The sequence below is a fragment of the Rhynchophorus ferrugineus genome, unplaced genomic scaffold (assembly GCF_030347505.1).
Source record: "Rhynchophorus ferrugineus isolate W39M unplaced genomic scaffold, kcgeb_rfMv2 rfM4, whole genome shotgun sequence".
Taxonomy (NCBI): Eukaryota; Metazoa; Arthropoda; class Insecta; order Coleoptera; family Curculionidae; genus Rhynchophorus; species Rhynchophorus ferrugineus.
The window spans coordinates 45,777,435-45,791,182 of record NW_027472583.1 but is presented as its reverse complement, the minus strand read 5'-3'; the positions used below and the strand labels follow the sequence as shown (position 1 = coordinate 45,791,182).

At 30.5% G+C, this 13,748-nt stretch overlaps 2 protein-coding genes across 2 annotated transcripts in view; one reads left to right on the top strand and one right to left on the bottom strand.

The window, feature by feature from the left end:
• Positions 1-697: 697 nt before the first annotated feature.
• LOC143196001 (cytochrome P450 6B5) lies at positions 698-7,116 on the top strand. The gene is made up of 3 exons (XM_076403573.1): positions 698-1,791; positions 6,627-6,854; positions 6,905-7,116. The coding sequence occupies exons 1-3, from the start codon at positions 789-791 to the stop codon at positions 7,066-7,068; spliced, it is 1,395 nt and encodes a 464-aa protein (XP_076259688.1). The 5' UTR covers positions 698-788; the 3' UTR covers positions 7,069-7,116.
• Positions 7,117-11,447: 4,331 nt separating this feature from the next.
• Positions 11,448-13,748, bottom strand: part of LOC143195997 (nose resistant to fluoxetine protein 6) — a 44,039-nt gene continuing 41,738 nt past the window's right edge. Inside the window, exons 11-12 of the mRNA XM_076403567.1 lie at positions 13,507-13,649; positions 11,448-11,748 (exon numbers count right to left, since the gene is read on the bottom strand). Coding sequence (XP_076259682.1) covers positions 11,575-11,748; positions 13,507-13,649 — 317 coding nt within the window. The 3' untranslated portion in view covers positions 11,448-11,574. The remainder of the gene's footprint in view (positions 11,749-13,506; positions 13,650-13,748) is intronic.

Here is a 13,748-nt window from a genome sequence, read left to right as displayed (position 1 = left end):
AAGATAAGTTAAAAAAAAACATATAATTACTGAATTTCTTTGCTGAATTTACACACAAAATTTTTTTATCTAATTAAAAATTTGAAATCACTATTGAAAGTTAATTGTGATTGCCTCGCATTAAGCCAAAATCATATTTAATACCTTACATTAGTTAACATATTTCCTTATCTGCACATAGAGCGATTGTATTAAATATACTAATAATAAGAATTTCAAATATTACAATTTTTATAATTTTCAAGCAATTTGTATTTTTATTCAACATGTTTTATTAGATACACTTAATAATAAGGTGGGCCAAAAGTACCGCTACCTCGTACTTGTGTGAAGTCACATAAAACAAGTGCGAGATAAATACATTAATGTGTTTTCCCAATTAAAATTGAATGAAACTAACGTATGACAACGTTTGTATTAATAACAAACTAATATTTTTAAAGAAAGGTACAATTTACACATTTCATACATTTTTTTTTTGCCAAACATGTATCAGAAGTTAAATATTGGACAATTCAGGAGAAATTCCCAAAAATTAATATTTCAGGATAAAAGAAAATTTTTAGAGAATGGCTCAAGTTACGTCAATATAATACAAACAATATTTTTATTATGTTCTTTCTTCCGCTTGAAGCGATAAAGCGAGACAAGCATAATCCAACGACGACAGGCATTTCAACTTCGTACACGTGACTGTACAATCGTTGGTATGTTGACTGTTGATGATGTCGTTCGCGTGCGAGTGTCTAATAAACAGCAGTTAAAAACATGTGAATTAGTGAACAAATATGTCGTTAGATGATTTTTGCTACGAGGAGAAACTCCCATTTGTGAAATACTTAAACGAGAAGGTGTTGTTATATTGTATTACTCTACTAGCTTTCGCTGGTATTTTTCTCCTGATATGGGTCATACAGAACTATACATTCTTCGAAAAAGCCAAAATATTACGTGGATCTCTTCCCAAATTGCCATACGGTAACCTAGACAATGTTGTCAATAAAGACAACACCATATACGAAATGTTATGGAAAAATTATAACAGATTCAAAAGAAAACAGTGCGATATTGGTGGTGTGTTCTTCTTCACTAAACCTGTAGTGGTGGTGGTCAATCCTGAATGCATACAGGAAGTTCTAGATAATAGTGATAACTTTAAACAAGTATTTCCTGAACAGGTCAGTCAAAATATAGGTGATATATTCACGTCGAACTCGGCAAATAGTTTTATTCAAAAGTACCGAGAATCTTTACGCGGAGTGTTATCAGAAAAATTGCAGAACTATGACTTTAGTACGGTTCTGCGCAGTCACCTGCTTGAAATGGCATCGCTGGCTTTTGGACTCAATTCACCTAGTCTCGTCGAAGAAATAAACCACATCTTGAAAGCCAAAACTGACGCAAAACTAAAATACCATCTGGGGTTGTGCTATCCTTTACTCAAAAGTCGAAACAGCTCGTTGTATCGAAATTTAAATTCACTATTCGTTGATATTACACAAGCCAGGAAAACAAATGATAATTCGTATGATGATATTATTCAATATTTTATGGATTTTCAACGGAAATCCTCCACAGAACCTAAAATAATAAGTCGAATATTGTTTGACTTATACGCAGATGTTTTAACACACACCTATTCAGTTGTTTTCGCTTGTTTTTGTGAATTGAGTAAGAATGAGGATGTCCAAGACGAGCTACTTGGTGAAATACGACGATACAATAAAAAACATTCAGTAATGGATATAGACAGTTTAAAGGAACTTGAATATTTGAATGCAGTTGTTCTAGGTAAGAATATAATTTAAAATAAATATGGGGTATTGAAAATATTACTAATTTAAAGATATTCCTGTAATTTTTATTATTGTATATATTATGGAATGTCTTACTATAATAGTATGTTTTGCAAAAAATAATATCTATTAAATATACATAGTTGATGCTATAAAATAGTCTTTATTTTGTTACAATATTTCATTCAAAAATTGTAAAGATGTGTACCAATGATTGTACATTCCTCTAGGCATACTTGTAACGCTGATGTTGCCTCTGTACAGAAATTGAGCGAAATACCCACCCAATCGTTCATCCAAGGAAAACTCGGAATAAAAAATAAATGGGGATCCACGACCTTTTAAAAAAATATTATTTCCGCAGGATACGATGGTCTTCAGGAATTTTTTTTCTGTTTTAATATTTAAATTCACCCCAAAACGTTCACCCCTATCATATGACGTCTGTCATATATTTAATAAACAATTAACGTTAAACAAAAAAACCAGAGAATCACTTATTTTCGTTGTTTAAACCAAAATAACCACGCGTCGGACTCATAGAGATAACAAATATTATAAATTCCACCTTTAAATTGTAAAATTTTGGTTGTTTAAACGAAAATAACTGACTATAAAAAAGCAGATAAAATAATTAAAAGATCAAATAACCAGAGATAAATTTGCCACAATGATGTTTGCATCCTAGTCTTGTTAAAAAAATATTAATATTTTTTTAAATAAAATTGTTAAAAACTTATGCATCATTTTAGAATCCCATTAATATAATTTAATTAGATAAATACAATATTTTTGGAACTGTTGATTACTGTTATCATCTCTATTCACTCTCAGACAAGCTCCAGGCTCCGATGCATAACCATCTAACAACATCAAAATCATCCTCGCGACAGGCTCATAAAGATAACAAATCAATTCCTTCTTCAAACTGTTCAATTTATTCCTGCTTGCATAGTTTTAAAGTCTTGTAAGATATTATGCATTAGCTCTCTAGATATTTTGTATCTACCGCAAGTAACATGTTTGCTTAGATTCCAAACAGGGCAGTTGAAATTTTATATTTCGTACTTTAACCAATATACCACAAACCTAGCAAAATACATCAATATCATATTTACAAACTTTAAACAACATTTTAACTTGTTTGGTCGAAAAGCTACTTCTTTTAGTTTGTTTTATAAAGCAAATTTATTTATATGTTTCATTCAATAAAGTTAGTATAAAAAATAATGAAAAACTTAATCAAGGAGATGGGTATAACCATCTCGGAACTTTAGTCTCCAGAGCGTCTTCTTAGCCGACATTTCGAAAATATATTGTAAGTTGGTTTAACCTTATTTTATCATATAATTTACAATTTCTTTTTAACTCCAATCATTACGCGAAGCTATAGTTAATTGAAATTATCCTTTAGGATCCCGAATTCTCTATGATTAAGATATTGTTGATTTTATAAGTTCACACTCTTAATCTATTGCATGTGACTGTTTGATTAAATACCACAGATTATCAAACTGTGTCCAACATTATGAAACAAACATAAACCTGATCCCACATTTCAACACAATATTTTGCGTGGCATTATTTTAGTCTTGTCTATTTCAAACTATAAATATAACTTCTGCAACTAATATAAACCCAAAACCAAACCCCATTGAAACCCAAATGATGTATTAAATTATAAAAAAGAAATATATTGGTGAAGGCGCGGTGGAAAATAATTATGCCATTTATAAAACATATTTGTTGTAGCTGTAGGGATGATGACAAAATATCGATATTTCTTCAAAAAAAGCAAATATATTTTTTAAACATTATAAAAACCCATTTAATTATTTTTAATAAACAGTTAAATGTGGTGCTTAAGTTTAAAGGTTTGGTATATTTTGATATATAATTATAAGGGTTTGTTAAAAATATCAATATATACTAGAAAGAATTATCGATATTTTTTTTAAATATCGAAAACATTATATCGATATTTTTCTCTGTGGCCGACACCCCTATAATGTTGCATGCTTAGTGAGCATTTACCAAGATACCTGAGACATATTTAGAATTAATCTCAACAAAATTATAGAAAAATCTTAATAACTATTCGTAAGTAGTAATTCGTAGTAATTCAGAACTATTCGGAACCATATTTTACTGTCGAGTCCTGTGTTGAAATTTCCGCCTATGTCGTTTTTACTTTCTCCCTTCACAGGTATTTTGACAATATGGGGACCTTAATTTGTTGTCACAACAAAAAATATAGACTGTGCTAACTTTTTATATACTTATACTATCCATAATATCCTTTTATCTGAACTTTTGTTCTTCCATATTTCTAATAATGCCAACATAATAACGAAAAGTAACACACTCTTAAACAACAATGCTTAATAGTTCAACTGTCAACGATTTAAAAGTGGCGAATTTGATATAATGACAAAAAAACTGTCCCAATGACCAAATAAATTCAAAGACAATATTACAAAACTTCTAGGGTGAAAATTAAACTCAGACTCTAAAAGAACTTTCAGATTGTTTAGCAGTTAATAAATTAATTGTTTCCAGATTTTACATGCAACCGCATTGACTGAATATACAATTTCGAACCGTTTTAACATTACAAACATCTCATCCTTTTGCATGACAACGGTCGGCCTTTGCGAAGTGTGCATTTTGGAAATAAAACAATGTTCAGAATTGGCACTTAATTTTTAAGTGTTCTAGTGTACATACAGACTGGAAAATACCATTTTTTACTTCTGACCCAAGTCCGGTACAAGTATTTTGGTCGCTATGATCGACTCCGCCCATATATTTACTTTAATTTTTATTAGTCGTTGTTGCTCAACATTTATTCGTTTTTTTTTGCACGTGTGTATCTGGATACGATATGAAACGGTTGTACTTCCGCAGAATTGGAAATAACGTTCACGATACTGTTGTCGTTCCAAGTTATTACTATTATGGAACGCTTATTGGTCGATTGAAAGTTCTAACTACCTCTTTTCGGCTTTTTGAAAATTTTATTAGAAGGCAAGGGACACTTTGCACACACTCTTCTCTATTTTCTCGAAGAGTACCAGTCACCTTGATATTTCTATTGCCAAACTCTTCTATAACACAAACAGCAACATTTAGAATAAGGGACGTGCCCAATCCCCATCCCCACAGATTTTGCTCCCTGGTATGGCTCAAATCAAACTATATACCCATAATATGCGATACCCACCCAGAGTTTGTACACATCGCGAACAGGTTTCCCCTTTATGAATTTTTTACCCGGATGTCTGCCAATGTAAGGGACTACGGCTTCATCATCACTATAGTATTCTATATGAGGAACATTTTCTAAACAATTTATATTAATCTTATGGAATAAAGGTCTAATTTTAGCTAAGCGGTCATTTTTATTCAGGGAATTATTGTCACAAGAGTGAACAACTTTAGAAATTAGACTATTATTTGTGGCATCAGCATTTTCCCAGTACTTTGTGTGCAATATCCACTTACTAGTAAAACACCCAAAAAACATTTAATTTTCTTAGTCAGCATTTATATTTCTTCTTGCAACATATAGATTGGTATATCGGACCAACATATGACTTCGCCTTCAAAAAATTTCATGAACAGTTCCGTTAATGAACTTTCATTTGCTACAGAAAAAAAGTGGTGCTCATGTTGGCAAGGAAATATTTTCGGCGTGTAGATTTTTTTTAGCCACTGGTACGGCTTATAATTTTTTTTTGATTAGGTGTTATATGTTACCGTAGCGGCCAGTCATCATACTCTTCCCATTTTGGTCCATCTCTTTTATTATATTGTTAGTTTTCTTTGTGTACCTTGTGCGTCCGCTAATAACGGGGAGGCAGGCACATTACCAATGGCAACGTGTCGCTCATCTCCAGAATCTTCGTCGATGAGGTTTTCGTTTGCGTTCGTTGAAGGTAGAAAAACAATGACATGTTCATTACTACTGTCGTCATAGGTATTTTCTCCTAGCTTTGTTAACAGCTTAGTGAGGATTAAATCACTAAAATAAAATAAGAAAGACTAAGAAGAAAAATATAAATACCTAAAGTAGTTTTGCATTTTATAAGTAACTAAGTCTACTGTACATTTAAATATACAGTAAACATTAACGCCCAGTAGAAAATGCCGGAAAAGAAATGTATCTTTTGTACTCATAAACCTAACTTCAATATGTTTTAGCCCTATATAATACCCTACAATATATTTTAAAATAATAACGTAAAAAACCTCGCCCTACGCTTGTAGGGTAGGGTTGCTTTTTGGTCAATTGAATGCACCATCTTTGCGAATACCACAGAAAGAAAGCAATTTCTTCAAAACAATTCACTTCATAACTGGTTTGTAAAGAATGCAAGTACTAAACAGCTATTTTTAGAACTAGCTTCAAGTGACACCATCTAGCAGTCAGTACTTCTCAATATAGAATACGGAATACTCAATATATAATGTAGAAATATGTACGATGTTTGTCAAAACGAACAGTATTCATATCTGCGTTAAGCAGGGATCGATTTTGGATTTTGCGTATTAATAAATAGAGATGCAGTATGACTCCCAAATATTTCATTATTTCCTTCAAATTTTCCTTATGTTTGATGATGGCCTTAACACTACTAACATTCTTTATCATCAAGTTTTCATTATATAATACATTATAATGTACGTCACTGTATTAATCTTAAATCTAAAGATCTAGAACGATCTATATTATCTGCACTAGACCTTCTTATTTGTAACCAGTATTTAAAATAAAAAAAATATTTGCAAATTTACTAAATTACTAGTTAATAAATCTATTTGTTTCAGAAACCTTGAGGAAATATCCACCAGTTCCTTTCATTCTGAAAATAGCCCAAAAAGACTTTACATTGAATAACGTACAATTCCCCAAAGGAGTTTTAACTGCTATATCAATCCTTGGTATTCATAGGAACCCGGACAACTATACGAATCCAGAAGATTTCGATCCGGACAGATTTGCTGAACAAACTAACAGTGCCTTTCTCCCTTTCGGAAATAAAATAGAAGAAAATGGTAAGTGCTTGATTTACTCAATTGATTTTTTATTTTGTCTGAATTTTTAGTTTTTAAATTGGTGGTATTATTCACCAAACTCCTCATCATTGACACCTTGACGGCCTTGAAAGTTAGCAGGAAGAATGACTCGAACGCTGTGTTAAAGTTCGACCGCAATCTCATTCCTCTAAGACTTTCTGAGTCTTATCTATTAACGTTTGAGAATCTTTAGTTGTAAATATGTTGAGAATTGAATAAAGAGATTTTTAAAAGTGTTGAAGTATTGTTTTTATTTTTGTATGAAAAATGTATACTAAAAATTATTTTTCATTCAAGATTTATATATCAGTTATAATTAAAACTACCCAAAAACTGAATTAGTTTTGATTAATATTAGTAATCGTAATTTAGATATTATGTTAGGAAAAGGCTCTTATGAAAAGATTATTTGTCAGTTACATTAGATGGACAAATAAAACTCAACGCCGAATATCGTACAACATTCACAAAAATAATAGATTGTTTAAAGTTGCTAAAACTGCAATGGCACTCTTATGAACACAAGTAAACCAGAGACATTAAAGTTGTGGCAAAAGGGCTTCCATCAACAGCTAAAAGTGAAAAAATCGCAGAACTAAACCAAAATGGGCTTAAATGCTTAAATGCGACAAATATTTTAAAATCATAGTTAACAGTACATAATAAATTGCTATTATATAAGCAAATACTAAAACCTATATGGACATACGGAGTTCAATTATGGGGATGTTCTGTAAAGAGTAACATAAATCAAATACAAATTTTTCAGAACTGAACAGAAGTCCTGAGAGGTATTGCAGGTGAACCCAAATACTATAGGACTGATTACCTACATCGAGACCTTCAGATACCCACAGTCAGTCAAGAAATCAAGATAATTGCAAGGGGGCATGAGGAAAGACTCCATTCTCATACGAATATTGAAATATTGCAACTATTGGATACCACCAGAACAGGACACAGACTCAAAAGTATCAAACCATCTGATCTTGTGTAGTGTTGTGTAGTGAGGTGCATATATTAAAAAATTCAGCAGTGACATGTATAAACATTATTTCACCAGAGACTGAGATAGGGCCGATGGGTCCTCCTAGTTATATACCTAGATTTAAGTTATTATAAAGACAAATTGTAGGTTAGACGGAAACGACTAGTAACAATATATTAATTAAATAATAAAAAAAAAGTTACATTAGGAACAAAAATATTCACTAAATATTTGTTAAAGTAAATTTAATGTACGTACGACTTAAACATATTTTATATTATGCTTATGTATAGCAAAATAAAATATATATAATTAAAAATAGTTTTAAATATATAAGCGACTTGGTGATTATAAGAGTTAAGTAACATCAGCAAAAGTTACAATTTTAAATCTTTCATGCTGGAATTTTGTTTAAAAGATAATGCAAATTTATAAGAACTTGGAATCCTTTTTGCAGATGTTTCAACTAAGACTCTAGAAGCTGCTGTCGTAAATCAAACAATCAGACAGAAATTCTAATGATATTGGTGAATCTGAAAAGCTAAAGTATTTAATAAGAATATCGAAAATTGAATATAATCTTGAGGACTTAATATAATCAGAGTCCACTTATATAAAAAAAAACTAGCACTATACAAATACAAAACAGAGAGATATTTGCAACGTCAACTTGTTAAAAAGATAGTAGCAGTCAAAAACAAATTTACAAAATCATTGCTGATGTAGCATTAAAGGCAAAGTTATTGCTGTATTAAAACTGGGAAAGAAAAGAAGCGTAAATATAAGTAATGTGTAAGAATATAAAGCCTATTGCAGAAATGGGTATCGAATACAGATGCACACCGAGTAGAAGGGTGCTGCTGCTAGGCTGACCCATAAATCTAAAATAACAGAAAGAAATGCGAAATTACAGAAGCTGAAAGTCTTCTTTCAGACAAACTGATTTGAGTTCAGAATTTAGAAGAAATCCAAGGGCAGAACTGGAGTGACAGAGGATTTTTGGAAGAGTTTCGAAAATTAATAAAAATTTAAATGTCAGAAAGAGAATGGGGAATAATTTAAACATTAGAAGGCAAATAAATATTACCATAAGGTTAGAGGATTCCTGTGGAAGGAACAAAAAAGTATAGGATATAACTGGAAAAGATCAGGCAGGGAAATGTGAAAATGAACAGTGGAAGTGCAATTAAGGTGATCATATATATCAAACATTTTTAATAATTCTTAAAATATTCATATATAAATTATATATAAAATATCACGTATATACACTCATATATAAATTATAATAAAAAATAATTATATTAAGTTAGATATATTACATTTAACATCTGACTTTTCGGTTTCATCTGATAATTATATTATTTATCTGATTAATTACATTAGGTTCCGATAATACACCAATATAAACTAAATAACAGTGTAATACATACTTTTTCAAAATTCATGACGGATTGCGCACTCTTACATAGTCAAATTAGAATCTATTCTAAGAAGTTGTGAACGTACGTCATCTGAATTTATGACTTCAAAGCGTTGCAGTGTTGCCGGCATCAACGAGTTTTAGTTTATTCAATCTTTGATATGTAATAAAATTTTAGTCTAAATAAAATGAAACGAAAATGTTATCAAATATAATTTATTTTTACATTATAGTTCATCTAATTCATATATTATCAAATAATTTAAACTACAGTTAATTATGCTACCATAATAGTTCATAGATTACAGTTGTTTCATTACATTTACATTGAACTCTTTTACTCACCACCCATGAGGTCGAGTTCTAGGCGTGTTTCTTTATGTAGTGGTATCCCCTGGGTCCTAATCCACCTAACTAACAGTTGCATATCCAAGTAATATATTTTACTATCATTAGAGAGCATATTTTCTTTTTTATGTTTAGTTATTGTGCCCTTCGATAGTATATTTCCTTGTCTCTGAATATCACTGAATTTTTGGTTTCTTCTGTTACTACCTGTGTACACCATTCTTGATAAAACTAATCACAGAATTCACACTAATGTATTTACCATATCTACAAAATAGTTAGTATTCATTATCATTCTCTCCTAATGCTCATGTATACTTTTGAACAATTACACATATATCTATGCACATAAATCGTTCACACTCTACAAGCAACCTCCTACTGGTATCGTATATTAATTATATACTCACTTTTAGTTTCCACTCTCATAACCCTGTTTTGGAAATTATTTGCCTTGAGTCATAATCCCATATTCAGAAAGTTTAATTAAGCTTAATAGAACATATATAATTATATGTTATGAATAATAAAACCAAATCACTAGTTATTCCAACGTTTTTCTTTTTCTTTTTCCGTGAATTTTTGTTATATTAACACTATTTTTATTATGATCTTGCTATGAGTAACCCATTTTCCCATTCTGAAATACACAAATTGAAATAATAAGTCCTTCCTGATTGTATTACAGGCTTTTAAAAATTGTATTATTTTAAAAGCAATGTCTGTGGTGACCATAGACTTTATCGTGGGTTCTCTGACGTCATTTAAATCCTATATTACCTAACATTGTACGAAAGGATGTTTTACATGCCTCAAATACCACATCTCATAGCTCTGAGCTATCTATGGATAACTTACACCCAGTTTCCTTTGAAATAATTGTCTTAAATTATGTTAATATTGAATAAGCTAGTCACTGTTTTTATACATTTCATATATTTGATCTCTGATAAAGCTAACAACAAGCTGATCTTGATTAGTCACCCGCTTCATATGAGGACCGTTCTTTTCGGTGAATCCAAGATAATATTTGTCATTTTTTAAGATACTTTTATAACCGTGTCCATACTAAAATTCAGGGTAGCTTCAACACGTTAAAAATATTTTCAATAAAAGATGTTTAACAGTAAAAATACTTACCTCTAACGCTTACCTCCAATTTTATGACAAGAGGGAGCCTGGATTATCTCGCTTGTTCTCGTAAGCCTTTGGTGACGCAATCTGTTCTGTCTGGTATCGGCATTTTTAATCTGAGTATTAATAAGCAGCGATTTGAAATGTATCAAAAAAAGCAAAGCGCCAAAACAACATTTGCTGATACATAACCTCTTATGGACCCTGACCTCATCGGACAACCCAACGACTTTTGCAGTCTCATTCGTTTACGTGTTCGAACGAATCAGACAGCGTTCTATGTTTTAAACTGAAATAAAATAACAGGAAAAATATTGTCTGATTCAAAATGAATTTATCAATTGCGACAGGCAATATATTAAATATATATATATATATATATATATATATATATATATATATATATATATATATATATATATATATATATATATATTGACATTTTTATCTATTTTAGATAAGCTTCAACAGCCTCGGTAAGCTTTCACATCATTAAGGATTTATTTGGGTAATCATTAACTTTACGTGAATATACAGGAACAATTAATGTTTCATTATTATCTATCTGATATTAACATTTTTATCTATTCGATATACCAAGGCTATTTGTTTTAATTCTTTAACTAAAACTGTTATAATAAAAATTCGATTTGTCAAATAAAATTACCAGACAAAACTATTGTTACTAAAATACGATTTATATATTTTCTTTTTCTAGAAACAATTCTAATATGACATTAATTTTCATAAAATTTAAAAATATTTCTAACCATTTACACTATTCTTATAGATTGTTCTACTATATATTACACTTTACTGCACAGGTTTTCTCCTACATCTTGATCTCTTGAATTTTCAACAGCCTTAGGTTCCTTAGGTAGCATTAGTTTCTGCAAAGCAGATACTGGCATTTCTATCAGCATACAGAGAAGAAACGCTGTGAGGTAGGAAATGCACACATCCGAAAATACAGAAAGGAACTAAAACAAAAAAAACACTGCGTAAATTTAAAATAGTTCTTAATTAAATACATTTTATTTAATAATTTGCCATGTTTTTTGTAATTTTATAAAGAACATCAATATAAAAATGCGTTGATGTTTGATACCCTGACGCGTCGATGTGGTTTTGATGTATTATTATTAAAATTATTTATTATTCAGATACTTATGGTAATTGCAACAACCAAAAAAAAGCACAAAACATTCACTCACCATTTAGCACAAATCTTCAAACCAAAGGAAAGTGAAATTGCAAATAATTTGCCGGACATAGACTGCGAAAATTCAACGATTCAATTAGTCACGACGAAACAAGTCACATCAAATCAACACCACCATTAATCCAAAGAAATCACCAGGTTTAATAACATGACAAATGCTGCAATATCTACCAAGAAAGGGAACTATAGAATTCGTTAACTTGATCAATGCATGATCCAGACGTTTGAAAGATGGCAGAAATTACCATATCCTAAAATCCATATAATCGTACTGTTACCGCACTGTTCTCATGAATAGCTTCATGAATATTTCTTTCAAAAGGTCTCGTTGAATATAATAAAACCAATTATAGAGAGAAAATATCTAATACCAAAACATCTTGTTGAGTTTCTTGACTAACATACAACAATTAATCAGGTGCATAGAGTAACAGATGTTAATAAAAAAAAATCCCTGGAGATAAGTTGTATATTCAGTTATATCCTTACTATATCAGTTATATCTTTACACAAGACTTTACACAAACAACAAACTGAACTATTAAAGCCTTACATTACCGCCGGAATATTTAGAGTCAAACAAGAGAAAGGTTATTTTACAATAAAAGAGGCTAATGCTGGTGTACCTCAATTACACCTATGATATACCACAATTTTTGCTTTCGGAGACGATAACAAAGAAGTCATCAGAAAATTACAACAGGTGAGTGACAATATAAATAATTCTACCCAAAACTGAAGTTATTCTTCATTATTCTTCAAAATTAAACAAAGCACATATGTGCATGTACATTTTACCGATAATCAGACCGCACAATCACCAATATCAATAAACAATAAATCTTTCTATTCAGTAACGCTAAGTATCTCGGAATAATGCTGGATCCAAAAGTTCACTAGAAGGAACATGTTATAAAAAGAGGATAAAACTGGAGTGGAAATATAAGAAGATATATTTGTTAATTAAAAGAAAATTACAATTATCAGTACATAATAAATTACTATTATATAAGCAAGTATTAAAACCTATATCGACATACGAAATTCAATTATGAAGAAGTTCCGCGGAAATCGATGTAAATATAATTGAAATTTTCCTAAGAAGCATAGCAAATGCGACCAGATACCATAAAACTCATTGCTCACAGCGAGATTTTCAGGTAACAAAACTTTCACTCAGGAAATTAAGAGATTCGCAAGGAGACACAAGGAAAGACTCCAATCTTATGTTAATATCGAAGTATTAACCCTTGAACTCTTGGATAACAGCAGTACAGAATACAAAACAATCAAACCATTTGATTATGTGTAGTGTAATGAGATGCATTTAATAGAAAAAATATCATTGTTTAAACATAAACATTATTGGACTAGAAACTAAGTTAGGAACATCAACAAAAATTCTAACAATATTCAACAATTCCAGAAAATATTCAATTTATATTACACGAGTATGTCTATGTTCTATTTTATTCATATATAACTTGTATAATTTAAACAAAAAACGATTACTTACAAAGATATTATCATTGGCATAAATTGGATATCTTTTATAACCCATGGGCATCTTGACAAAAACTACATGAACCAGGTAACAACTGTAGGTCAATCGCCCGATGATTAACATAATGTCTCTGCTGAAAAACCAATACACCAATCCTGAAAATATTTAAAAGATTATCAATATAACCAACTGTTAAATTCGATGGTTTTGACATTTTCTACATAAAACAATAGTTCTCCATTCAGCATCAATAT